The 27998-nt window shown below is 43.8% G+C and overlaps 2 protein-coding genes across 4 annotated transcripts in view; one reads left to right on the top strand and one right to left on the bottom strand.

Annotated features, from left to right (window-relative positions):
- On the top strand, positions 1-25333 carry PUS10 (pseudouridine synthase 10). 2 transcript variants are annotated; one of them, XM_063391442.1, is made up of 18 exons: positions 1-118; positions 1707-1843; positions 2813-3079; positions 4350-4436; positions 8484-8518; positions 8965-9076; positions 10671-10732; positions 13250-13295; positions 15492-15556; positions 15979-16064; positions 18145-18270; positions 19094-19150; positions 20060-20136; positions 20229-20284; positions 20409-20526; positions 21619-21761; positions 22329-22428; positions 22650-25333. In XM_063391442.1, the coding sequence occupies exons 2-18, from the start codon at positions 1718-1720 to the stop codon at positions 22686-22688; spliced, it is 1602 nt and encodes a 533-aa protein (XP_063247512.1). In that variant the 5' UTR covers positions 1-118; positions 1707-1717; the 3' UTR covers positions 22689-25333. The 2 variants fall into 2 exon arrangements, with proteins under 2 accessions (XP_063247512.1, XP_063247510.1); XM_063391440.1 differs by lacking the exon at positions 1-118 and adding an exon at positions 127-405.
- The window catches only part of REL (REL proto-oncogene, NF-kB subunit), a 40106-nt gene continuing 37270 nt past the window's right edge, over positions 25163-27998 (bottom strand). For both annotated transcript variants that reach the window (XM_063391438.1, XM_063391439.1), the window contains one exon: positions 25163-27733. In XM_063391438.1, coding sequence (XP_063247508.1) covers positions 27009-27733 — 725 coding nt within the window. In that variant the 3' untranslated portion in view covers positions 25163-27008. The remainder of the gene's footprint in view (positions 27734-27998) is intronic.

Genomic DNA, 27998 nt, shown 5'->3' with positions numbered 1-27998 from the left:
GCCGAGCTATTCCACCAGCCGCCCTGCGGGCGCGGCGCCCCAGCGCTCCGGCCGAGCGATGCGCTCTGCTGCTCTGCTGAGCGGGCCTGTGCCGGGTCCGCGGGCCGCCGCGCGAGGGGTGAGCGGGACCGGGAGAGGGAACGGGAACGGGAACGGGAGCGAGAATGGGAACGGGAGCCTGAATAGGAATACGAGCGGGAATGGGAATGGAGCGGGAACGGAGCCGGAACGGCGGTCCTGAGCCCCCCCCCTCCCCTCACATGTGAGGGGTTCTGAGCTCCGCCCGGAGGTGTTGGGCCGGAGCGGGGGCGCCGATTCCTCCCCCAGCACTGCCAGCAAATATCAGGAATATTGCCACGTTTGCCCTTATGTGTCACACAGTGCCAGTATTGAAGTCTCATGGAGGTGAATTGAGTTGCAGTTACCTAAAAGCGTGTTTGTTCGTGGTTGCTTTTCCTCTTTAAAAGCAGCTTTGAGGTTTTCCAGGTAGCCCTTGGGTTTTACAACTTACCATAAAGCATCCAAACCCAGGACTAACGAAATTCATTGAATTAACCCCTTTTTCCTTGCCGTGGAGGTTTTCCATGGCTGAAGTATTTCTGTGCAAGGTACTCATGAGCAGGTTTGGATATTGCAGGTGTCCGTGGCTGGCATGGAGAACATGGATAGATCCATCCCTTGGGACACAAGAACTAGGAGAATATCAAATGGTGCTTACAGGAGCTAAGCCCAAAGCAAAATTAGGTGGTTCATTAGTACTGTGGAATTCCTTGCTGAATTTATTCCCACTTTGGGTGACAATGGACTCATTAAACCTTTGGTCTAAACAACTGTGCCTATCCTTATTTGCCTCCTGAGATTTCCTACATGTCCAGTAATGGTGAGCACCTCACTGGGAATCTCTCTTCTTCCAAAAGAATACTGGGTTCTATTCCTTTCACAAAATTTGGGCAAAAACCAAACCAAAACAAAACAAAAAACCCACCAAAAAAAACCCCACAAAAAACCACCCACAACAAAACACCACAAACAAACAAAAAAACAAAACAACAAAACAAAACAAACAACAACAAAAAATCTTTTCTAAAGTTCTGGGCAGAGAGAATGACATGAAACCAAATTAGCCATGATATTTTGGGGGTGAAAAAAAGCATTGTGAGATTTCTCACAAAAACTTGAGTCCTATATTGAGAAGGGAAATAAATCTTAAAAAATTTGGAGGAGCTTTGTGTGACAAAAGGGGGTGGCTTGAGGCTCTTTTTTTTTTCCTTGTGATTTTAACACACCGATTCTTTAGTCACTGGAATTTTAGGAGGAATTCCCATTTTAAATTTGCCTTAATATGTCTGAGCTCCACCCTCCTTCATTCTGGAAAGATTAGCATGTCAAAGACTTTATCCATGATAAAACTGGACAAAAGCTCAGTATTCCCTTGTCAGAACACGAGTTCAGGTTTTCTAGAAAAAAATCTAAGAAATAGAGAAGCTTTTCCTCCAGTCAGTGCTCTTTTTGGGTTGGTCTTCCACTTCTCTTGTGTCTATGATTTAAAACAAATGTGTCTCCCACATTTTCTCTAGAGGACAAAAAAAAATTCCAGTTCCTCTAAATGTGGTGCAGTTAAATCTCAGCTGAGTCTTTTTATTATTGAATTGCTGAACTGTGTTTGTTCTAGGCTTTTCTTTTTACTTCTCTGTGCTGAATTTTAGATCTGCCCAGCATGTCTTCACTAACAGAGAAGGACAGGCCAATTGTTCAGCTCCTACTCAACGCTGGCACTTGCCCACGATGTATTTTGAGGTTCTGCTGCGTGGGATCACAGATGCTCTATAGACATTCACACAAGGTTTGTCCTTTTTTGTTGTTTTGGAAAGAAAAAGGAAAGGAGAAGGAGTTATGGAAAACTGTGCTTTATCCTTTAACGTAAAGGAAATTTACATGAAATGGCAGAATTGGTAGGATGCAACTGAAGAATTGCAGAGCAAGGTTAAGGCTAAATCAGAGAAACACAGTGTTATTAGACATCCTTCTTAGCTTGCTCTCATCTCCTGTCTTTATGCTTGTGTCTGCTGGTGTCTGTCTTGTTTTATCTTTGCTTAAGTTTAGACTCTCCACAGTTCATTTTTAACATCTTTCTTTCCTATCCTTTTCAATTTTTTATCAATTATTTGAGCAGTGTTCGTTCATTGGGCCATTTTTTATCCTTTTGCATCTCTGCCTGATTTTCCTCTGAGTTGCAACCACACAGTAACTGCTGTCTTCCTTACTGAAAACCTTTTAGTGAATCTTTCTTCCTGAACTATGTCTTGTCTCTTATCCTTCCAGGAATCAGAGACATGCAGGTAATTCTTAATTTTTGAATGTTACTCTCCTGATACAAAGTTCTTACTCTTAATTTCATGCCCACCTGTGTCTGCTCTCTTTTCTTTTTATTACAGTGGCCAACTCTCTTCCTGGGCTAGCAGAGTGGAGGGAATTAAATTCTAACATAATCTAAATCACAAGAAAGCACTAAATGTGTCTTTTTGTGGAATAGTGATGGGGCAAAGATAAATGTGTTTCTGCAAGCCAGGTCTGGAAAATGTTTTCGTTCTTGGATGATAAACAAATCTATTCAGCGATATTTTCTCTGGAAATTTCTGTTTTGAGAGAAATGCAGCTTGGAGCTGTTGAGTTGTGTCTTAAAGGTGTCTTTGGGTATAAATTCCATGTTGTTAATTACATACGCTAAGCCTCAACTGGAACACTGCCCTATGGAATTGTATTTGTTAAAGAGGAGCAAACAACCACGGTGTGATTTTTCTGTTTGTGTTAGGACCTGCTGAAGGATCTGCAGGAATTTCTGAAGAGCAGTCAGGAAGAAGCAGCCCCAGTCTGTGTGGATGTGGCTGACCCACCCTGTAAGAGAATCAGACTTGAACACAGGGAGGAAGGCGCTGATGATGTGAACCACAACGGAGCCGTCCCGCAGCTCCCCTCGGCTGAGGATGGGAGCGCTGCCATGGAGAGCTCGGCTGGGAGGGTTTGCAACGTGTGTTTGGGAATCCTCCAGGAGTTCTGCGAGGCTGACTTTGTTAAAAAGGTAAACTTTTAGCCTTTTGGGGTACTTTTTTGGAACTTGTGTATGTTGGGGCCTACAGGATGGAGCTGGTGACTGAAAACACTGCGTGTTTTTTTGTTATTTTTTCAAATTTTCTCTTTCTTTTGAAAGAAAGAGACCAGACAACAAGCCAAAACATTTGCCTGTTTTGAAGATATGAAAAGTAGATGGCAGAATCCTATTCCATCCTGCTCCTGGGCAGTGTTTGCACACCTGTGCAGCTGGGAAATTCCATCTGTGGTGGGGCCAAATTTTGCCCAGACTTTGTCATAGTGGTACTTTTTAAAAAAATACCAGTGCACTACAATGGAATGACTGCAGGGAGCACACTTTCCTAAGAGAAGGACTAACAGATACGTGGTTACATGAATTTAGATGACCTGAGGTTCAGCTGCTTTCAAGTAAAGCCTCAGTGGAACTGGTGACCTCTCTTCACTTTTTTATGTGACAGGCAAATGAGGAGCCATCAAGTGCTGTTCTCTGAACTGTGTGTTTCTAATACAGCATGAACCTGTCTTTATGAAGTACCACAGGAGAAGAAAGCATTTTGGTGATGCAACAGATTGTGGATAATAGAGAAGATGTGAGTTAGGAGAGAAAGTAGGCACAGAGTGCTGCAAATGCCACCTCTGAGCAATTGCATTGTGACAAATGTGACAAACCAAAATATGAGCTAGAAAACTCAACACTGGCATCTGAGATATTTAACAGAGTTTTGATAGAAAAGGATTTGATTTAATAGCAGAAACATATCAAAAATGGGACTAGACAGAAAGCATAGTACATAGTTTCTGTTGTTGCAGAACATAATTGTTTCTTTTTGATTTCCATGGGCAGAATATGTATCTTTTTACAGAATCCACTGCTAAGATTTATTTAAGAGCTACTCTCTTCAGTAGCAATGGAAAATCTGACAGCATTTGCTAAGGTACCACAAAACTTCATTATTTGATACATAAATTTCCTTATCTAAGACGCTGATATCACCTAACATTTCAATATACATTAATAGTGAGTTTAAAAGAGTGAGTTTGGTTGTTTCATAGCACCAAGGGTACTGTTGATTAATAACTTTTTTTTTAACAGGACAGAAAAGCTTATATTGCAATAAGTTGTTAGTGATTACACTGGTTTGTATGTTGGGTATCTCTCTGAGTGTGTGTTAACATGAATTCACAGTGATTGTTCTAGAACAAAAGCTACCAGCTCAGTCCCATTGCTGTGGTTTCATGTTAAGCTCCTTGTCTTACAGGTGTGCCAAAAAGTGAATTCTGCTGACTACCAGTTCACCAGTTTTGTATTTTCTGTGTCACTACCCCCACAGCTGTCTGTCAGGGAGGTAAGTAACTTAAATAATAACTTAAATAATTAAGTACATATTTAAGAAAGTAACTGTGGAATGTATGAGCTGGAGGTGGTTTGATTTTTAATTGTTATTGTTTAAAAAACCCCCAAAGCCCATGCTGGAAGTGAAGTTTGTTCTCCCCTTCCTTGTGAGTGAGTTTTATTGTAATCAATAAAGGGCCTGAGTCACTTCAGTTTTCAGTTAGCCCAGGAGTTACTTTCTATTTGAAGACCTGAAAGGAGTTTGTTGAAACCCTCAGTGAATTGTTGCCCTTGGTGCAGATGCCAGCCCTGCTTTGTGGATCTTTCTAGAGACAGAACTGCACAGAGGGTCCCTTTCCAGGGATAAATGATGATTGGTAGTGCAGAATGCAGCTGAAGGAACTTGAGGATGAACTCTTGAGGTGTTCAGCGTTTTAAATGATGGGAAAATACACTTAGTTGTGAGATATTTTGCAGTCTTCCTCTGCTTTCTGATATAAAATGATGCAAAACTACTGTTCTAAAAGTGATGCAAAAGTGATGTTTTAAAGGGCAACATGGAAATCTGTACAAGAGATGCCTGCTGTGGTTAAGATGTGGTGGGAGCTGCAGTGAACATGACAGAAGGAAGTGTGGATGGTTGGATTTCTGTGTAACGCTGTGGTGAGGTCTCTTCTGCCCCCACACACTTTGGTAAATAATCTGCTGCACGTGTAGTGCTGATTTGTGCTGTTAGTTGTGGCACCTTGGGCAAGTGCCACTAGAATAGCTGACAAATATCCTACTCCTAAGTCTTCTGGAGCATAGGATTCTCTACTTCCCATCTTAAATTGAGCATAGTTGGTGTGTTTGCTTTGTCCTTTCTGGCTGGGTTCCTTGATTCCCATTTCGGTTTTTGGTGCCTCCAGAAGATGAGGTCTGTCAAAAGCACTTTCAGGCTAGGTGTGTGTTGGGATGCCTGTGATGCTCCCAGACGAAGGTCAGGCTTTACCAAGCTTTACCGCAGCTTTAAGCCTGCTGTGAGCCGAGGAGATCCAAGAGCCCCTGACGTTCGCTGGAAGCCTCGGTAGAGGGTGGTGTTGCATTGCAGTTCGGGTGAGGGATGTCCTCGCCGCCTGGGGCTCGTGTTCCGGCAAAGCAGCGGTGCTGGGGACAGCCGAGGGGCTCACAGTTGTTTTGTGGGCCCACAAATCAATAGATGGAGTGAAATGAGTGAGTAGGAGGCTCCAGAACGGGATTTGTTCCCTTTGGAAGCACTTCTAGTTGGACTGGGAGAAGGTTTGGATTAAAAGGTTTCTGCTGTCCCTTCTGGTCCGTGCCTCCTTTAGGAATGCTAAAGCAGCTGTTTGCTCCAACTGCATGGGTGAGAAGGGCTGGTGATGGAGGAAGAACTTGGAAAATTATGGGGCTTTATCTACCTCCTATCTGTTTATCACTTAAAAATAAATAGTGAGAACATGGTTTACAGCCATAGAAAACCAGCAATGCAGTATGTAAAAGTGCCTGAAAATATCAAAATCAGAATATCTCAACATGCTTTGTGCTGAAAAGAGGTTGTTTGTTAAATTCTGCTTTTAATTCTTTGACCTGCTGTGTACGAACATGTGGAATCCTATCATCAAAGAACACCCAAAGGCAGCCTCTCTCCCACTGCCCTCTGGTGTGACACACAGATTTTCCCCATCATCTTTTTTAACAAAAAAAAAAAATCAGAAACTGCCTTTCGGTGTTACCTTCATCTCATTTAATTATGACAGTTGTCATCCTGCCGAGTCTAAAATGTATGAGAGGAGCTGGAGAAGAGCGGGACATAAAATCGACATTTGCATAGTATTTGTATCTGTGATGCAAGGAAGCAATTGCCTCCTTCCACAAGGAGGAGATTTGATTGAAATAAATCATAAATACAGGAGTCCCGAGTTTATGTCGACAGCTCTATTAGAATATGAAGTGAGTCGTGCCCTTCAGAAGGGTGACTGCTGCCTCTGCCTGTGGTCTCAGTCGTGATCCATCATCCTGGTGCTTGCTACAAGGACATTGATGCAAATAACATCTGTACTCATTGCTCCCCGTGGGGCTGCCTGTGCCTCATCCTGGAATTCCCCATCTCCAAGCTCTTCTCTAATGCACTGAAACAATGCTGTGCCTGGGATTGCACATGGTATTTCAACTGTTGCCACTGTGCTCCCTCAGACAGCACCACAGCAATATCCTGCGGCTCATATCAATACGGTGCCTGGGCTGGTGTGTTCCAGAGACGTATTTGCTGCTGAGCATTGCCCTGCAGGCTTCAGCTCTGTAATGAGCATTTCTCATTTTCAAACCACTTCACAAACATGAAGTAATTACGGAGTAGAGGGATCTGATCCCCTGCTCCATGTTCAGCTGGGAGACAGTAACGGGGTTTGCCTGGCTTGGTGGTTGAATGCGGTTTGGAATTTGGGATCTTTTGGCTTCTGTGCTTGCAGTACCCTCATCTATTGTTTCCCCTTATCCGAAGGGGAAAAGTAATTTCTTTAATTCTCTTTCAGCTTGGAAGTCAAGAGAGAGGGGATGAAATTGGACCTGTGGTCTCATTTTAGCATAGCTGCTCCCATGCAGAAGTTTTGTAGTTTTATCCCAAGAAAACAGGGAATAGGAGTGGGATTATCCTTCCCCTGAATCCCAAACATTCCAAACCTGCATGTGCTCTAAATCAAGCCATGAGAGAGGTTTCTTTGTAAATTGGCATTTGTCAAATGCAGCTTCCTAGGCCCAGTTCTGTGCTCATCACATCCTCTAGTTCAGAGCTACGCTCAAGGAATTTCAATTGGAGCTATTTTTATTTATGGTTTTATCTGGGTTATTATGCAAACAGGATTACAATATACTTCAAGGGAAGCAGGCTTACTCATACTGTCTTCAAATGCAGGATAATGAATCACAGTGGATTTGAGCAAACAGGACTTCATCACTACAACTACACTTGTTTTGTTTGGCAGTGTGTGGGTTTGTGTAGCATGGATCTAAAAAAGTTCATGTCCTCTCTCCACCATTCCTCTTCCCTCTTAATTTCTAGCACTGTTTTTAGGGTTCCCTCATTCTTTTAGAGGTACTAAATGAAAGATAATAGACTTTTTTTGTTGATTGAGTTCCTTATCAGCATGGAAAAGGGATCTATGATGTGGTTCCTTCTGATATCCATGTGAACCTGGCCCTGCTTCCTGAAGTTTGAGACCTGTTCTCAAACCTCTTCCTTAGAATTATTTCCTTGATAATGCACAGGGATTCTTTCAGCAGAGTTTGGGGGAGGTTATTCTTTATGTAAATGAAAAATAAAAGATGGGGAAGGGATTTAAAAGCCTGCAGCCTGCCTGTTGTAATGTATTTTGTAGTTGTTGTTAGTAGAGGAGAACTGAAAATGTTGTTGTGCTTCATTGCAAGAAGTTCTGAGGGAAGTTTCTCTCTTTCTACTAACTGTTAGTGAACTCAAGCGTACTAAAAGCTCCCTCTGATTTCTAGAATTATTCCTTCTGTTCCTTGCCTTGTCCGTATTTAACCTAGCCACCTAAACTAAGTGGTGTGTTTTAAATAAGGGGGCAATTCTGTGATTACCAGAAGACCAAGTATATTTTTTATTCCATTGTTTTTTATTATGGATGATAGCTGAATTTGGGGTTTTAATTATTTATGTCAATCAGTTTTCATATACCATTCGTTTAGACACTTTATTTTTTTCATTGCTCTGTATGGTAGATAACTGATGACTTAAGTTCTTTTTGTAGTTACAGTATTAATAACAAGTTTCAAAGTGTTTAATGATACCTCTTTTTTTTTTTTTTTAAGCCAGATAGGATTTGAGGTGAAGGGCAAAGGGATGTTTTAGAAATAAAAACTCCCATCAATTCCATCTTTCCACTTCTGAAGCAAAAGCTAAATTCCTGATACTTCCTTTTAGTCATGAGTTTTTAAAACAGTTCTTTTTCACAGACTCTCTCAGATTGTTGGGAGTTCTAAGCCTGAATTTCACTTGCTTTTATTTTTTCCTCTCTTTTCCCTGGGCATGGCTGGTGACCTGCAGCGTGCTGCTTGGCTGGGGGTGAAGCAGCAGATGAGGTGAGCCATTGCTTTTGCTGTGTGTCAGTCTGACAAGAACTCTTCATACAGACACCATCTCTCTATATAAATGTTGATTTTTATAGTCCAGTTTACCTGATGCTTACAAAGAATAAGGTGGCAGCTGGGTTTTATGTATTTTGTTTTTGCTTTTTCACCTGGTTTGACCTTCCTTGGAGTTTCTTGTCTCTTTTGCTCTCTAAGTTCCCAGACAAGTAGTTTGAAATGCATCTCTCTCTCTCAGCTTTTCTCTGGGCAGGCTCTGGAAAGACTCTTGCAACTTTTGATCTCCCAGGAAGTTCTGGCATCAGTTTCCTCAGTGCACAGGGAAAAAACTGAATCTGTTTTACTTGGCAGTAGTTACTTAAGTTCCTCTTGAAATATGGTATGTCATGGATCTATTTTTGACAGACCCTTGTGCAAGTTACTATTTCTTTGTGATTCAGAAATCTGGGCCTTCCCTTGGCTAAGGATGACATCGTTCAGCTGAAGGAAGCTTACAAGTGGATTATTCATCCCCAGCTGTCAGAAGAGTTGGGTGTTCCTGCTGATGGAAAGGTCTTGTATAAATAGCACTTTTTTCTTGGCTTCTTCATTCTTTTTTCATACGTGTTTATGTGTGTGTATTTATACACTTATACACACGGTGGGGAAATAAAAATCTATCCTTTTTTCCTTATTAAGAGAGAAACAAGTTGAGTGGCTCCTAGAGAAGAGCTGGGGGGAAGTTCTTTTAGCCAGAGATTTAGCCAAGTGAGAGTCCTGAGGGGCCCAGTGTTTGTTTTTGTACACACAGATCATTGCATCTTCTGAGACCACCACAGGCTTGTGCTGAATCTCTTGTGCTGCCGTCCTGCTTTTGTTAATGAGACTTTCCCAGTTGTCTCCTATTCCAGGATCCCTGTTTTGCAGAGGCTGAGGAAAGCTCACACATTTCTTCCCTGCACTCCTGTCACTGCCAACACTTGCTACTGCTCTGGGAGCTCAGTTGTTCGGATTCTGGGGATAAAATAAATTTCTGAAATGTACTGGAAGAGAAAAGACTGGTCCTTGTTCACTTTAATGAACACTAGAAATGGCCTTGTTGGGACCTGCAATATCTCTAAGTAGGCAATAGAAATGTTTTTTTCAAACTATTTTCAACTTGCAGATTCTGATTAATATCCTTAAAATCTTCCTGAAAGGCATTGACTAAACATGGCAATCAGCTGTTGCCAAATTCAGAAGCACACTGAATTGCCTGGAATGTAAATTTTCTGCAGTTGTGACTGTCTGTAGGTTTTACCTGTCACCAGCCATAGCACTGACCCCAGCACTAGATTCACTTAGTCTTTATGTTGATTTGGCAGCCTCCATAATAATTACAGGCTGTGTTTCCCCAGGAATGCTAATTGAAAGCATCCCTTTTGTCTTACTGAAGGAAAAAACCCACTCAGTTCCTCTGAAGATGGTCCAGGAAGAAACAAACTTCTTACAAACCAAAAGTCAGCAAAAGCTCCACGCCGCTTAGGCACGGAGCCACTCCAGACATCCCTGTACCACAGAAGTTGTTTTTCTAGTGCCCTTTATCTACAAGGCACTTGAATATTAGCCAGGCTTTTCAACCTCCTGAGGTGTTCTGGTATCTGAGTAACAGAAGTAATGAGTGTTGTTTGCCCAAGGCCAGAGAGGGAATTGGGGGAAGAGCTGAGATTACACCGAGTTCCTGGGCTAGCTGTCAATCCACCAGGACGTGTTGCCTTGCTTTGCCCCAAGGCCATGCAGGCATTGCAAAGGAAGCCCCTGACAAAATTTTACAGTGGTGACTACTGCAGGGTTTTTATCTTTATTGCACTCCTGGGAGGGCTCTGGGGTTTAGTGACCGTAATAGGCTTTGAGCCGTGGCTGCCTCTGCCCGGGCCCTGCACAGGATGGGACCAGTGCAGGTCACTCACGGCTCTGAAGTGCTCTCACATCATCTGTGCTGACTTCAGAAAGGCAAATGCTGCCCTGGCACACCTTCTAATGTCTTTAAACATAAGTAAATGGCTTACTGTCTCTTTTGTCTTTACTGTTTTCCTAAAACTACAATACGGGTGGGTGCTTGAGAATATCCTCCCTGGTTGTTTAAAAAACTATTACCACCTCCTTGTTCTTTTTTCTTTTAATTTAGAGTCTGTTTGAAGTTAGCGTGGTCTTTGCTCACCCAGAAACAGAGGAGGAGTGCCATTTCCTGTAAGTTTTTCTATAAGTAACAAAAGATCTTTATCTAAATGTTGTGCAACATTGTTGGTTTGGATTGTTACAGAGCATAATATGCAGTGTTTATAAACTAGAATGTGGCCTGCATCTAGATTTCCTCATATCCACATGAAGTTGCAGAGCTTGAAGTTACACCATCTCTGGTTAATTCTGCTCTTTAAAGCCAATCTAAAAAAACCATCAAAAATCATCTGGAATTCTGATTTGAACTGGAAGGAGAGCATTCAGATAAGTTCTTCAATTTCAGCCCTCCTCAAAGTCATTCCCTGTATCACTTTTAAAATTTTGAACCATGTAATTGCAGGTGGGGGAATCTTTTGAGGTCATACCTAAGTTTTCCTGCTCCTGTAGGACACATGGACAGGAGGAAAGGCTTTGAAGTGAGTTAATCCAGTGTAGCTGGTTGATGAAAACAAAGAGAAATTCCCTGGCCACTACCCACCGCCTCTGGCCTGGCCCAGTAGGGCGCCTGCTGTACACAGAGAAGCAAAATAGTTCTGTGAATTTAGCTGCCATTTAATCTGATTTCTCAAAATCTAGCTGTAGTATATTCTGGAAAATTAGGGTCACTCTTCCTGTTTGTTGATGCTTCCTGGAGAACCGAAAGTTTCACTCAGTTAATCTGCACCTACTGCAAGTTAAATCTTAGCCTAGAAGGAGGCTCAGCAGAGATGTCTCTGTTGAAACGTGAATTCATTTCTTGAGACTGGAGATTTCTCTTGCAGCCTTTTTTTATTTCCTGATCTCTTTTCTGGCAATGAGTGATCTTTGAGTGCTCAATCCACCACCTTCTTGGTTTTTCACAACTGCATCTTTTTTTTTGTCTTGAGGTGAGGGATGAGGGAGTGGAAGTTTGGGAAGGAACCAGTGTTAGGAACAATTATTACCAGTGTTTGCTGAATATCTTTCCCTTTCACCTTCTTCAAGATGGGGCAAAAGAGGGAGGAAATTGTAAAGCCAAACTACAGTTCTAAATAGTGGTTCCTGCAATCCTGTAAAGAACTGAAGTGTTCTGTATCCTGCACCCTTTTGCTCTAATTTATTTAATTTTACTTCCTTCCTCCAAAACCTCTTCACTGGTATTTTGTACTCATCCTCCCCTGCTTTTTCTGGCATTTCAGTAATATTGCTGTTGAACTTGTTATGGTGCCAGTGTTACTGCTCCAAGCAGAGCAGCTGTAGGGGTGAAAGCTGCAAAGAAGTTCCATTCCAAATTCCAATTACTCGGCTTTATTCCATGTGACCTGATGATATCCCTTTTTTGCCCTTTCTTTGTAGCACACTTAAACAGCAATTAAGGTTTGAGACACTTTCTGAAGTAACAGCACATCACCTCATTTAATTACACAGCAGTTCCTGAGGTGCCAAGGCATTCTGCCTGTGTGAGCGGCTGACTCTGGGCACATCCTGAGGCAGTGCATTGGTTTTCACATAAATACGGTAAATTTGGGGATTATCACAGTAGTGGTGACAGTCATGGTTTCTGTGGAAGCAAAGGAGGACTGTCTCAACCTGGAGAACTCCAGGTGTGCTTTTGGATTGGATTTCCAAGCATGGCATCTGCAGTTTCTCACCTGTGCTTACCCAGTTGTATGGAGGTGGGTGTACTGGAATGGCCCGTGGTTTGACGTGGAAGATTGAATTGGCTCTTGTCAATTCATATTTAAGGGTAAGGTGATACTGCAATTTTGGAAGAGGGAGTTTGCATTCCCTTGGGTCACAGACTGGCCAGAGAAGTTGTTTGTGTAGAAACAACAAAACCTGCTTCCTTAGAGTCTGAAAGAGTTACAGAGGTGTTGAAAAGCACCAGCAAGAAATGATAAATTGGGTTGGAGGTCAGAAATATCTCTGACTGCATACACAGAAATCCAGAAAACATCTCTGACTGCATACATAGAAATGCAGTGATAGGAACAGCAACTTCCTCTACTCAGAAGAGGTGTTTCACTGACTTGGCTTTCACTTTCGTGAAACAGCCAATAGTTTCCTTTCAAACAGGCAAAGCACAAGTGGTGGTGAACACCTGGGGTTACTTTTTCAGTGGGAAATTGAATTTTCCTCTCCAGAAGGGACAATTTGAATCTCAGGTTTGTAGTGGCCGTTGTCTAAGAGCGGCAAGTATAGATTTCAAGGTGTCAGCAAATCTTGCCTAGAACTTAAAATATTAATCATGACTTTTATTGAGAAGGATTGGAAAAGACTGAAAGCTAAACTTGTGTGCTTTTCCATCCCATCTCAAATCTGAGACACGGTGTTGGTGAGAGCGGAAGAGCAGAGCTTTGTCCATGATTTCTCTGGATCAAGCAATGCACATCTTGCACCATTCGTGGTTTAGGATAAAGGGAATTTGAAAATCTGCTCTGAGCTAAGCTGTGGAAGTGAGACACTGCATGTATGGGTACAAAAACCATTTACATGCTGCGCTTGTGAATCTGTCTGTTTATTTCTTTCTCTGTAAGAGGAGCAGCTAATTTTCGTTTCTGTGTTTAGAGCCACAGCCTGCCCAGACTGTTTCAAACCAGCGAAGAACAAACAGGTAAGATCTCATCATTGTATTTCTGCTCTGACATTCAGAATGCCACAGCAGTACCTACAACTTACCTGGGTATTCAGTCAGTGCTCAATGTCTGCTTTTCCTTCATCAAAAAGCTCTCTAGTTTTCAATTGTCTAAAAATAAAGTTGTCTCTTTTATTCACATCGCAATTCTCAGCTTAGGAAAACCAAGAGCTTGATGCTTTTCTTTAGGTCATTCATTTTCCAGGCTGTCTAAAGGCCCTAATTTTAGGAAGGTTCTCTGTAAATACCTCCCTTAAGATCTAGGAATTTGATTGTCATGCATTAAAAGTAGCATAAAAGATGATCCTCGAGCTCTCTGTGGGTGAAGCAGTTCAGATAAGTCACATTGTGAAGATGAGACTCGGCAGCCGAAAGGAAAACGATCACACTGCAGTTTCCATGTGTCTGATCTGAATGAAAGGCAGGATACATGCAGGATGGCTTTATCCTGTGTGCCTCTGGAGAGGGGGGGAAAGAAAAGGGACCTTGCCACTTGTTGCAGACCCTGAGCACGCACACAGCCATTGATGGAAAAGGGAACGTGCGAGGATAAAAAACCAGTTGGAGGGAAGCGGATACGAGTGGGACAGTTGATGTGATCAGAGGGAGAACAAGTAACTCCTGTCAGAAGCCATTGCAAGACCTTTTATTCTTTCTGGTGAAGAGTCTGCCAGCGTTTGGCAGAGGCAGAGTCTGGCCCTGGAATTCTGCTGAGTCTACTCCACCTGACCAATAAACGCCACTCTTTTTGTAGCCGGGTTGTATTGTTGTAACTCGCTGCTTGCTGCATTGCTGTCCTTTAAAAGGGGGGAAATCCCACATAAGGAGCTAAACCAGCAGCGCCTGGCTGTTAAATCCACACAGGCAACAAAATGTAGGGGAATTTAAAGAAAAATACCAGCTCTGAAGAGCTGTCAGAGGTTTGTCCTCACAAAGAGCCTGGGCTTCAAGGGCTGTGTTAATCAGAGAAGTGGTGTAAAAACTGGCTTCTGATGGAAAATGTCTGTGCTGTCTCTGTAGATAGTTATTCAAACCTGCTGCTGCTTTCAGGGCTTTCCTGCTCCTCTGCTATATGAGGAAGGGAGGTGCTATTATCTCTAATTTATGCTTAGAAGGAGAAAGAGCAGCTTTCCTGAAGACACCCAGGAGCTCTCTAGAGCCAGGACTTGAATTGTCCCAAACAGTGACCTAGTATATGTACTTTTTTCCCCAAATCCCCAGTCCAGTTTGCAAGAAAGACACCAATAAATTGAAAATTCAGCAGACAGCCATCAGGGCAGTCCCAGCGCTGGAGCACATGGGAGGGGAGGCTGAGGAACCTGGACTTCTTCAAGGTTCTTGGTGAGGGCTTTGGGGAGCATCCAGCTGAATCTTCTCCTAGTGCCAGGAGAGATCATTGAGAGCAGGGAGCCAGGCTGGTCTGCCCAGAGCGTGGTGGAAGGATGAGACACAGCGGGAATACGTTGGAATGAGAAGGTCAGAGGAAAGAGAAAACATTTTACCTTGAGGAAACTGAGAGTGGAGCAGGCTGTGGAGAGAGGGGGTGCAGGCTCCATCCCAGGTGCATTTCAAGACCTGACCATGCTTGATTAGAAGGTTCATTTAGAGACCTTCTCCTGTCCTCAGCCTCCCTCGAGCAGGATTTCACCTCAGCTGTTATAACTCTTGCTCCTCCTGTCCCAGGAAGGTAAATTCTCGCTGGAGTGAGCCCAGCAGCAGCTGGCTGTGCCCAGAGCTTGGCAGTCAGCTCCTGCTGCACTGGCATTGCTGCTTTTGCTGCAGCTTGGCAGTGGGAAGCTGCTGCTTGCTTTCCTCGGGAGGAACTGCCCAGCCCCACCGTTCAGAGCCCTCAGTTCTGACAATCAGTCAACTTCTGAACTTCAGAAACAGATTCCTACTCAACAGGCTTATTTTCAGCAGAACTGCCTGCCTGCTGTCACTGACATAAAAGCTGGCCTTAGGTGTATTTAACTCCTGAAAATGCAGCTGGTTTAGGTTTCTGTTCAGGGATTTAGGATTCTGGTTTTAAACTGCCTTGCAAATTTGGACCTGGGCTTCCAAGTGAGCAGTGACAGAACTACACATTGTAAGTTTCAGTGCATTTTTTTCTTCCTCGGGCATATCCTTTCTTTGCTTTTCTCAGTTCTTGACTCACTGTTTTATTTCACTGTGCAGTCTGTTTTCACCAGAATGGCAGTTATAAAAGCCCTGGAGAAGATAAAAGAAGAGGATTTTCTCAAGTAAGTATATACTGAAACTATTTCTTAGTACTGTGATTTTGTGTAGAATTAGGGAGGGGAGGAGAATATTCATTGTGTAAGTAGAGGTAGGGTAGCTTTAAAAGAACTTCTGATTGTTTAAATTCTGTTGCTTTACTGGTTAAAACGTGTTTTCTTTCTGGCAATAGAAAATGACTCCTGATCTTTTAGTTGAAAGGATTATTTTGAACTTTAGAGTTTGTAAGGTAAGCTTCCTTTCACAAGAAAAATTCCCATATTTCCAAAATGTTAGGAGTTGAGTTTCAAGAAAACAGCAAGTGCTGTTAATATGGTAAAAGTCACACACAGTGGGAGGCCAAGAACAGGCACTTTTTACTGCTCTGCTGATGCTCCATCATCTTCTGGCAGTGCTGATGTTTTACTCTGTTTTTATCCTCATACAGGCATTTTCCATGTCCCCCAAGTTCACCAAAGAACCTCTGTGATGCTCTGGAAGTTCAGTGCAATAATGGTGCAGTTTTTGTGGCTGGTAAAGTGATCCATGTCTTTGCTGCTGTGTTGTGCTGAAGAGAACTTTGTAACACTGCCCTGAGACCCAGGGGATTCTTGCCGTTTGTTAATTCCTGTAATGAAGTGTAAGGAGCAAAGAAACAAATCCAGCTTTATCCAGGAGTGGTTTGAAAGGGGAAAAAATATATTTGACCTTTGCTGAAGATATTATTTTGTCAAAAGTTAGAAATTACAGATCCCCTCAGAATAACGGTTTGGGAAAGGCAACTCCACACCAGCAAGCTCCCAGCAGTGCTGTTCACTTCCTTGGGTTTTGATTTGGATTCAGAGGTTTTTACCATCTGGATTTCTCTGCATATTATCCCATCCCAAACTGCAAATCTTAATGGGATTTATAAAGATTTGAGCGAGACAGGTAGTGCAGCAACACTTGGGTGTTACTGAGTTGAGATGATTGAACTTTTTTATCATCTCCCTGCCAGAGTATCTGCCATTTTTCTTGTCCTTTGTATGAACAACTTATTTAAATACATGCAAACTGATTATTATTAAAGAGAACCCAGCCTGTAATTTAAATCCAACATACTGTGATGATAAAAATCCTGAATGTAAGGAAATGGAAAATGAAAAAGTGCGACAGTGAATGGCAGGGTAGTCCATGTTCTACATATAACCGTTCCTTATTTTTAATTACTGATTAGACAGTTAGATGTGCATTTTTGTGACTCCAAGATACCCAGTTCCTTTTAGGTTTTTCCAAACAGACTGTTTTATTTTGTTTTATTGGATAATTTTATTGGAATTCAACAGTATGAAGAGCAGAACAGAGGGTTTGCTTTCTGCCTGTCATTTAATACTGGTCTTGTCATTTATGGTTTGTATCTTGCTCCAAGAAAATAAAAAACCAATCCAGGCAGGTGTTTAATTTTGAAGAACTAAATCCAGAATAGAATTTATTGAGTACAGGGTAGGTATTTTGCTTTTAATAAATGAGATGGGATCTGAATTTGTAAGCACAACATTGTCCTCTTGACCTTACCTTTTAGCGATCACTTCCCACCCCAACCTTTTTTAAGGATTCAGGAACTGTCAAACTAAGAAACATCTTCTGTTTTTTTAAACCTACTCTTGTTCAGATCAAAAGTTAAAATTATTAGAATGGGAGCTGGGAGGAAAAAAAATAGCAAACCTTTTTCTCCTTTTTCCATTTTATGGAAAGAGAATTCAGCAGTGTGAGGCCGTATCTGAATGATGAGTCATCCTACTTTCATTCTTTGACCCAGTGAAACTGTGTTACTCAGTTTCCCCATTTGTTTGTGTGGCTTTTTCTGCTGCGCAAACTGCAAAAAGGAAACATTGTTCGAGATAGGAAAATATGATAAGAAACCCCAACCCCTGAGATGTCAGAGGCCCAAAGTAATGCACAGAGCTACTCTGAACTCTTTGTATTTTCTCTTTGCAAGGCTTCAAGTTGGAAGCAGATGAAGCAGGGGATTGCTGCTTGGCCTTTATGAATTATTTCCTTGCTTTGCAAATATTTTCAGTTCTTATCAAACCTGTCCATTAAAAGACTCACATTGATCATGCATGTCAGGCTTGTTCTTTGGTTATAACCTGTCACGGAGGTGCCATGAAAACATCACTGAGACCATCCAAAGATGCCAATCTCTTTACTTGGCACCTCCTCAAGGTTCCTGCCATTCCTCCTCCTGTATTATTTGGACTTTTTACTCCTTGCATGATGTTCCTCATAGTGAGCCAAAGCATTTCAGTTTGGGTTTCTTTTCTTAAGCCCTCAGACAATAGCAGAATTGGCTTGGAGCCTGGATTATTCCATACAGGAGGATGATTCCTGGAGGCAGGACTGCAGCCACAGGCTCTCCAAGTGCAGCCTAAGTGGCCATCCTGGCTACTGCCACTCTCCTGGATGTAGCCACGTGTGTTTCGCAGTGCTGGTGGGATGCTCCTGCCATGACACAAGCTCGAGCCTGTCAATTTATTTACACAAAGCTCCCATGAAGTTCAGTGTGCTGTGCAACAATTGCAGCTTTCACTTATGGTTGTAGAATAATTAGAAGTACCGTGGTTGTCTTTTACAGGGAGATACAACAAATATTCCAGGAATTTACCTCAGACTCCCTGGATTATTGACGGGGAGCGGAAGCTGGAATCTTCAGTGGAAGAATTAATTTCAGAGCACCTAATGGCAGAATTCAAGGCAGACAGTAAGTATTTAGGGGTTCTCCTACCATACATAGTTTTCCTCACTACTAGAAGATTTTTTCTTGGTAGCTATCCGCTTAATGTGGGAGTATAATGGAAAAAAAAATGTTTCTTCATCCCTCTTGTTTCCTTCCAAGTTAAAGCTTGTCAACTTTATTTAGCTGTGATCTGGGAGTAATTAGATCCTTTTATCCTGCTAAAGCAGCTCTTTGGTGGATCTGATGATGCAAATATGCTGGTTTCATGTGGTAGTGTTTTTGCTTAACCAGACTTCTTAACAGCTGGTAATTCATAAAATGACTTGTACCAAGAAGATTTTTGTCACAGGGACAGGATTTATTTCATAGGATCTGCCTGGCTTTCCACCCCTTCATGTTACTTACCTCAATTCATTTATTTTCCTCAGTGCATAAAGTTCCACAAGCCAAATTCTTTACCAGGGATTAGCCAGATGAAATTATCACTGCCCATCATTTGTCATCTAACAGATGTGGAATTAGAGACATAGAAGGCCCAAGGAAAAATTGCATTAAATATTAGTTTGGAAAAAACCCTGCTACTTCCCCCCTCCTCCCCTCCCAGTGGAGATGTTAGTCTGGTTGTAGCAGTCTCATTCAGGCCGAGGAATTGGGAGTGCTCTTCAAGAAACTTGGGAATAAATAGGAATTCCCACAGTTTGTGAAGTGCAGGCTCCAGTTTATAAAGTAGATTTGAAGTCGATTTTGCAAACAAGTTTAGAAAGAAAATGTTTCACCTTTTAAAAGCTGTAGAGTCTCTTATGAATGTAAAATAAAAGCTCACCTGCCTTGTTCAAATCTGTTACAGGCTTTAATTTTAGTTCCTCTGGAAGAGAAGATGTGGATGTAAGGACACTAGGCAATGGTAAGGCTTGGAAGACCCCTTGTGAAACACAGAGATGAAATGGGTGCGTGGAGCTCCTCCTACAGCTCCTGCTGAATGCCAACAGTGTGACAGGCTTTGGAATTTTATCTCAGAACCATTTCAGTGAAATTTAGATATTTATTCCCAAAGACCAAGCAGCTTCATAAAACCAGCTTGAAACAGGAGCCCTTCTTCACTGGCCTTGGCTGCATGAAAAGGCATAGTTAGTTACAAGTATTTTATTTTATTTATTCACTCCCTGCTTTTAAGGCATTTATGTCAGACTGATTCCTCTCTTCTTTTCTGCTGGATCCTTCTAATTCCCTCACTGTGACTATGGACGGGGGAAGCCTTGTTTTCTTTTTGAACTTGAGTCCCTTATAAAGGTCAGCTGCTTTCCAACATACTGAAGCTGCTGTAGCCAAGGGAGGAAGGAAAGGAAAAGTAAAAATGAACAGTTCTGTGTTTCAGTAGCTGTCTGATTTGTAGTGTGATTCTTGGCATGGCTTGTGCTGGGGATTGTCTTGGCCCTGAGCACAGAGTTACAACTCTGGCAACAGATGTTGAGCTGAGGGAGTGGGATTTAACATTGCCGTGCACCTGGGCATTGCTGTAGGTGACAGAAAATAAGCTAATTAGCTTTTTTTCTTATTTTATTTTTTAATTAGCACGGACTTGTACAAGATGTCTTCTGGGAAGTCATAATTTGCACTTATTGCTGATACTGGGGTTTAGTAGCCAAAAAAAAGTCCCTTGTTTCTTCTCTTGCATCTGATGCTCCAGCCCTCAGTCCGCCAGTCCTCTCCCAGTTTGTGTAACAGCAGACAGTCTTCACACCTTGCAGCCTTGCTGTGTAAGTGCAGCATTAATTCAGAACAACATGTTTTTGTGTTTTGTGCCTGTTGCCAGGAAGGCCTTTTGCGATCGAGCTGGTGAATCCTCGCAGGATCCATTTCACTGCTGAGGAGATGAGGAGGCTACAGCAGGTAAATCACGGGCAGCTCACGGAACTCAGAGCACTCGCTGCCCCTCCAACCCTGCAGCTTTGCTAACTGATTGCTTTTTTTAAATATCACAGGCAATTAATGACTCTTCAGACAAAATACAGGTTCGAGATTTACAGCTTGTCACCAGGTCAGTGTGTATTGTCACCGGCGAGGGATTTCAAAATGACACTCGGGGAGCTGGGAAGTGTTCTTGCTCACAGCCTTGTATAATTATGCTTATGTTAAGTGAGTAATTAATTTCTTTTGTTTAGAGAGGCAATTAGTCGTATGAAGGAAGGTGAGGAGGAGAAGACAAAGACCTACAGTGCCTTGATATGGACAGACAAAGCAATACAGAGAGAAGACATCGCGTTCCTAGATGATATCAAGGTAGCACGAGCTCTTGTTGCTCATTTAAACAGTACCTGCCCTGGTGCCCTAGGGAAGAACTAAATACAGGCCATCCATGGGCTTGTCTCTTGCTCTGTGCTTGATTTTGTTGTTTTTTTTTTAAATCAGGGTTTCTCTCAGCTTAGGGACTTCCATACCACCCTTCCTTCCTTCACCAGTCACTCCAGCAGGACAGGGGGCTTGGCTGTTAGCAGAGACAACAATTCCTTGTGTAAAGTTCACCTTCCAGGAGACCAAATCCTGGGAGAGCAGGAAGTCTGGCTCTGCACCCCTTTTTTACTTTAGATAGTGTCCTGTGTAAGTGAAAGGAGCAGAAAAGCTTTTTTATTCTGCTCTGAAGCCATTCTCCCACAGCTGCAACAATTTGCAGGTGGAAATGTCAGAGTGCAAAGAGGCCTCAGGAAGGCTCAGCATGGGCAGGAATGAGAACTTGCTCTAGATATTGGCCTGAGGGAGAAGTGGGTTCAGTTGTTGGTGTGTTGCACCATTTCCTACAGGAGTTTTCCATGAGCTCACTCTCAAAGCCATTACAGCTCAGGCAGACAAGTGTTGGGAAGTTCTTCCTTTAGCTTCCCTTGCTCCTGAGAAGTTGCCTTTCAAACTGCTGCCTCTCCTTTGGGAAAGGGATTGGGAATGAACTTTTGAAAAGACTGTCCTGAGATCTAATCTCATTTAAGGTTTTTCCCCCTCACTTTTATATCTAGGGGGTTGGCTGTAGTTTAGACAAAGCATTTTGTGGGTGGGATTTTTTTTTTCTGATTGCCCCGAGGCTCTGAGTGAGCTGCAAAATCCTGGAGTCATTCCAGCAAAGGGCTATGGAGATTTCAAGGTTATTCCTCTGTATTTGTGATTCCATTAGTTTGTGTTCATGTGAGGCCTCCTCTGGCCTCTGAGAGGGCTGTCCTTTTTCCTTTGATAAACTTGGAATAAACCAGTCTTGCCTTGAGATTGCTTAGCTACCAGAACACGAGACAAAAAAAATGGGACTGGTTAACAACACACACTATTCCTACAATCTGTGCAGCATTTGCACATTTCCTTCCTCATGGTTTTGGTCCCTTCTTGTCCCAGGAATTAAAGCTGGACCAGAAGACCCCTCTGCGGGTGCTGCACCGGCGGCCTCTGGCCGTGCGCTGCCGGCTCATCCACACCATGAAATCCGAGTACATCGACGAGCACCACTTCCGCCTGCACCTCAAAACGCAGGCAGGGACGTATCCTTGGTGCCCTGACACGGGGCAGCTGCCAGGCAGCCTCCTGGTGGCACTGACTGGGATAATGGGGAGCTTCCTGCCCGGGTGGATGCGGCCTTTTGAAAGCCCCGCCCTCCCGCAGTGGTGGCGCTGCACGATATTTGCTTTTAGGTCACAAATGCACATTGGAGTTTTCATTAAGTATGTGACAGATATAAAAATGTGCTGGTTAAAATACATTTCAGCTTTTTCTAATTTAACTGAAATGTAACTGAAAACTTTTCGGCTCCAAAGGTGACCTTTTCCACAATATTTAATGCACTTCAGTACAGATTGGAGATCGCTGCTACATACAAGTTACAGTGTTGTCCTAAAGCCACTACTCAGTTTGGAATGAAACAAAATAAAGGTCGGCAGTGCAGTTTTTGGCACCAGAGTCAGAAGCCAGGACTGTGTGCTCTCCTAAAGATAGGTATGGGCTTAACAGGATATTACCTAAGAAATTACTTAGGAGTAAAAAAAAACCACTTCCCCCCCCTTCTGATTTCTTTGGTGTGGAATCCACCTCTCCTTAGCCAGTATTTCCAGCTACATTAAAGAGTTTGTGCACGGAGACTTTGGGAGAACAAAGCCCAACATTGGGTCCCTTCTGAACAGAACTGCTGACATCCTGGAGCTGGATGTAGAAGTAAGCTGGTTGCTGTTTGTCTTTCCTGGGGGAGGAGTTGCCCTGGTGAGATGCTTTCCATGTGGATCAACATTCCTTACCACAGGAGACATTTCCCACTGCTTTGCAAATGCAGCCCAACAGAGTGATGCTGCCAAATAGTAGCAAAAGGAGTTGTGATTCTTTTGGTATCTGTAAAACACCAACTCTGCTGCCTTTCTTTTCCCCCTCTGCTTTTCTAGTCTGTTGATGTTGACTGGCCTCCAAGCCTGGCTGATTAACTTCTGGAGCTGGGATGAGGAAGCAGCAGCTCCTTGGCAGCAGCTGGTGACCAGACACTGTGCAGCGTTCCAGCCTGGGTGCCAAGGGTGTCCCTGGGACATGTGGATCATGTTGATCTGCCAAAGGATACCCTTGGGCTCCACTTTACACACACTGGACCAGGTAGTGTTGGTTCAATCTCTAGCCTTACTTTTATTTCTTCTGTACATAAAAAGGTTTTGGGGAGCCAGTGTATATAACCCTCTATCAAGCCAGATTTTATTTTAAACTCTTTTTATATTGGATACTACAGCTTTCCTTGTGTGGGTGCACGTAACACTGAGTTATCTGAAACCCAGTCCCAACTTTTTGTGGGCAGTTCCTGCAGGAAATCCCAAAAGCCAGGGAGACTGCAGCCAGCAGGACAGTGCCTGCAGCAAAGTTTCCCTGAGACACTGACTCTGTTTTGGTCAGTGGCAGTAGAGATGAACAAATTTGTCTCTCAGAGTGCTTTTCAAAGGGTAAAAAAAGTTTTCAGAGGAGAACTTTGCACTGAAAACCAAGTTTTTCTCATTTAAAAACATTGGGGATGCTTCCTAGAAACAAGAGTTGAGGTCTCATCAGCCCTCGTGAGTAGGAATTCCCCAGTGAGTCACAATGTATAGAAAGACTGGGAACTGGCAGGGGTGCATGGTGGGAATCTAAAGAAAAATAGGAATACCAAGAATGTCAGAGTGCAGACAAAAACAAAAGGTACCACAGGATGCTGGTATCGAGAGAGAGAGATAAAAAGCTGTGATTTAGCAGCATAATACATTTTTTCTTGTACCTCACCTTGGGTGGATGCCTGGAAGAGTTGAACACAGCCTAGGAAGTTGCCTGGAATAGGGCAGATCTGAGGTTTTCTTTGGTTATTTTTAATGTTTCTTACTAAGCACCACCTACATCTTTAGGAAGTCATTTTTTATACCTGTATCATGTTAATTCATTAGGGAGGTGCTTCCCTGAAGTACAGAAGGGAGCTAAACTATCAACAAGAAACCAAGGTTTGGAATTTCAGAGCTCTGTGTTAACATTTTGGGAATAAAGAGCGTAACATTTGCCACGACAAACCATTGTCTGGGGACAGGGAGGATGACTGGGATGTCTTCCCTTGAACTCAGTGGTGCTAGAACAGTTCCACGACAGCTTGAGCTGCAGGCTCTAGAAGTGTTAAATAAATACATTTTTAAGGAGCTCCATTAAGGCTCTGCCTGTGCTGGGCTGTCAAAACTTGTGTCTGTAATATAAGTAATTCAGAAACTCCTGTTCTTCTAACACAAAAATTTGATTCAGACAGCAGTATTATTTTTGATATTAATATTAAAGCTCTTATGACCAACGGATTCCATGAGTAGTTCTCAGATAATAATCTGCAGCTAGGAAGGAAATGTCATTAATGATGGAAAACCAGAGAAACTGAATTCAGAAAACAAAAGAGAATTTCATATCTGTATGATTTCTTAAAACTCACAGTGAGCTAAAATGTGATTTATAAATTCCAAAGCTACAAGGGAAAAAAATGTCAACAAGACTGTGCTCTCTGGACACAACAGGCATGGGAAGAGCTGTTCCGAGGGGAAAGGGAGCCAAAAGGGGGAGAGGGAAAGGGCTGCTGCAATAATGCCAAGGACACAGGAGGCTCTTCCCTCTGCAGCTCCTGCTGCACATGGGGTCCCAGGCAGAATCCAGGATAAACAGGGCCATGAAGATGACCCTCAGTGTGCTGAGTCTGGGCTCCTCTCTGGGACAGAGAGGCAGAGCGCTCCTCCCAAAATTCCCAGGCTGTTTATGATAAATGGGAAGTATCCGAACGGGGGGTGGAGCTGATATGCAGATATCCCTGAACTCTTGAGGCAGTGCCTGGGCACCCATCACGTGCAAATATGAAACTGAGAAACGTAATCTGGGCCTCTGAGCTTTGTTTCCAGCCCAGTTTCGGAACCTCATGTACTGAATGGTGCAGCAATAATATTCATGTTGGACTTGGGCTTTCGCCTGATTTTTAGGAGGATTTTTGTGAGTGCTCAAGCTGGGTGTTTTGTGAGGGCCAGATTTCATCCTGTATTACCCCAGCCCAAGCCCTCTAATGCCTCCCTCCTGTGTTTTGGTTTTGCATCAGCTCAGCTGGCCCCGGAGAAAGCTGCACTAGCAGCACAGCTCAGCCAAAAGCACCTGTGCCCTTGTCCCCTCTGCCTAAAAACCCAACAGCTCTGCCACAAAACCTGCTGAGGCAGATGAGCCCTCACGTGCTTTGAGGTTTTATAGTGACCACCAGCAAGAGGGAACAGAAAATACCCCAAAAAACCCCAGGATAAGCAACCAATAACCTACCTTGTCCCTTTTCCCTGCCTTTCCCGTGGTGAGGGATGTCACAAAGCCGAGGAGGTTGCAGAAGCTGAGCACTTGGTAAACCAGTTTTTTTTTAATTAGCAAACCAACTCGTTTACAAAGGTAAACAGAACTTTGAAAATATTTAATTATACAGTAGAAACAAATTGTACTATAAAGAGCTTTCTATGAAGTGAGTAAAATTCATGTTTACATTTTACATGAAAATGTTTACACTTAATATACTTAAAACTGAGAACTTCAAAAAAAAACTGAATAAACAACGCGTTTCAAACTTTATGTATATTTCTTTGAGTAAATTTCTGTGTATTTCTTTGGTCTTTCTATTGCTTAAGGGTGGAGGAGAGGTGCAGAAGTGAGAAAAAATTGCTTTAAAACGGGGAGAATCAATTCATTTTGTTGTGCACTGCAGTCAGGGGAAGCAGTTTCCAAAGTTCACCTGACTGTCAGGCCTGTGTGATGGAATTCCAGCAACAGCACCGGAGTGCTCCCTGTGCAATGGATTCCTGCTTTCCTGTAAGCCACAGAGGGGTTCTGGAGCACCTTTCCTTGTGTACAACTCTACACCTCAAGTGGCTTTTTTGATTTGGGGGCGTGGGCTTTGGGCATTTATTGCTTTTTTTTGTTGCTGCTCTCATGGTGCAGTTTTTCGTCACCAACAGGTGACAGCGGAGACTTTTAAGCCTTAGCTGCACTAAAGAGCAGCTGTGTCACTTAATAAATACTCAGACATTTCTCGGTGTTGCTTGTTTAAAAATAACAGTGTAATAAAGTAGCCAAGGCCAGAGTGTCTTACCCAGCCAGTTACCTCCAGCAGGAACAGCTCCTGCTCAGGCTAAGAGCGAAGACTGGGAACCAAGTGGGAGGGAAGAAGTTCTGGTTCGTGATACAGAGGACAGAGGAGTGTTTTTAATTAGTACTGACTGAAATGGCTTTAAAAGTTGTTAATAGAGGTGAGGCTGCACCGAGGCAGGCTCTGGCTTTGCCCTCTTGTGAGGGGGTGATGCTAGGGAGGCAGGACCTGAGCCTTCTTTGAAGCAGTCCCTCGCATAGCAGGAAACTGCCAGGATACCTGAGGAAAGGAAGTGGATACTTCAGCTCCAGAGATTTCTGCCTTTCCAGACCTCACTCACATCGCAGCTACACACTCGCACAGCTTGCAAAGCATTAACAGCTTCATCCTAAAGCAAAAGGGGCATGGCTTTTAAAATAGTGCACTCTGGCTGAAGTGCAGACAAGTCCTCACTTTCTGTTCCTTCTCTTGTGCAGTGATTGCCTTTACAACAGAGCTGGACTATTTAAAAACTCAAACCTTCCGGTCTTTTTAAATATATCTAACAATGACATAGTCATTAAAAAAAATTTACGAGTAAATTTGCCTTCAAAGCAAATGGAGTGTGGTGACAGCGTGGAAAATCAATACATGTTCTCATTTTAGGAGAAGAAAATTTATAGAAAGGGGTTTAAAAACCTAAACCTTTCAAGTAAGTTGAGCAGAAGTCAGATGTCATTCATTAGATGAGACTGAACTAGAGTGCTCACGAGCAGGGTTTTTCCTCCAATTTCTGTCCTATCAAAATTTAATTTCTATAGCAAGAATGGCTATTTCAAAACAACTTTAACCCTGTGAAGTATTTGAAATTTTAACCCTTCTGAAGATGCCAGCTTTTACAGTCCCCAAAGGTAAGGAAGCTTTAAAGTGTTAACAGTTCCCACTTCCAGCAGTGCAAAAACACGTCTACAAGGCACTTCCGAGGGCCCAGAAACCCCAAACCCTACTCCCACCTCCCTCTTCACGGGCACCACTACGGGCTGCAATAAATAACCTTTAAGTTAGATCATGAAACTTGCACAGCAACATTCTGAAAGAGAAAGCAGGGACTCCAGAAGGGTAAATTACTCCTCTCCACGCAGCAGCACCCCGGGAGCTCTACGTACCCAGCGCCGGCTCACGGGTTATAGCTCTGTAAAATGTTATCGAAGGGGTAGGACTGATAGAGCTCGTCAGTGTGGACACCGTCGGCGTCATAGAACTGGCTGTCAGCCAGGCTGCCCTGGTGGCCGCTGGACAGTCTGGGTTCACTCAGCACCTCCTGCTCCAGGAAGCTGTACGCGGGGTGGGCCAGGCCGGGCTGCGAGGCGAACGCGGCGGCCCCGCTGCCCGTGCCGGCCCCGGCCGGGGGCAGCTGCAGCTGCTGCCGGTGGCTGCCCGCGCTCAGCACGGCGCTGAACTTCTCCAGGCTGAAGCTGCTGCAGTTCATGTCGTCCGTGTCCATGCCCACCATGCCGGCGCCGGAGGCGGCGCCGCCGGGGAGGCTCTGCAGCTCGGCCGACACCGCCTCGGCCCCCAGCCCGTTCGTGCCGCTGTAGGTCGGGAAGAAGCCCGGATCCTTCTCGTCGGGCCAGGCCAGGGCGCTGTCGTGGAAGGCCGGCAGGGAGGCGCTGCCCGCGGCGCTGTGCTGGGGCTCGGCGGAGAAGGCGCCGTGCGGGTGGGAGCCGAGCAGGGCGGCGGGCGGCGGGGAGCCGTGCAGCCAGCACGGGGACAGCACGTCCTGCTTGGCCGGGCCCGCCGCCGGCGGGTGCAGCGGCGGGCAGCCCGGGAATAGCTGGCTCGGGCTGGACAGGGCTCCCAGCGCCGCCGGCAGCACCAGCGTGGAGGGAAACAGGTTCGGTTCTGCGGAGAGAACGCCGCTTTTCAGGGGTTTTGTCAAATCACAAATGGTAAAAAGCAGAGGAAAGGCAGCAAGACTGTACGTGTATTTCCACTGTCTGCTCGCTTCACTGCTCTCCAGGATGGACCCCAGAGTTCTGGGCAGCACCGAGAGAGCTGCCCTATCTCACCCCTCCATGGCCCATACCGAGGGCGACACAAAGAACTGACAGCTTCAAGCTTGTACAGTCAGAAGTATCACTATCTTACAGGAAGAAACCCTCAAGAG

This window comes from Prinia subflava, chromosome 2, assembly GCF_021018805.1.
Source record: "Prinia subflava isolate CZ2003 ecotype Zambia chromosome 2, Cam_Psub_1.2, whole genome shotgun sequence".
In the NCBI taxonomy this organism is placed as follows: domain Eukaryota; kingdom Metazoa; phylum Chordata; class Aves; order Passeriformes; family Cisticolidae; genus Prinia; species Prinia subflava.
This window is presented reverse-complemented; position numbering and strand designations above follow the sequence as displayed.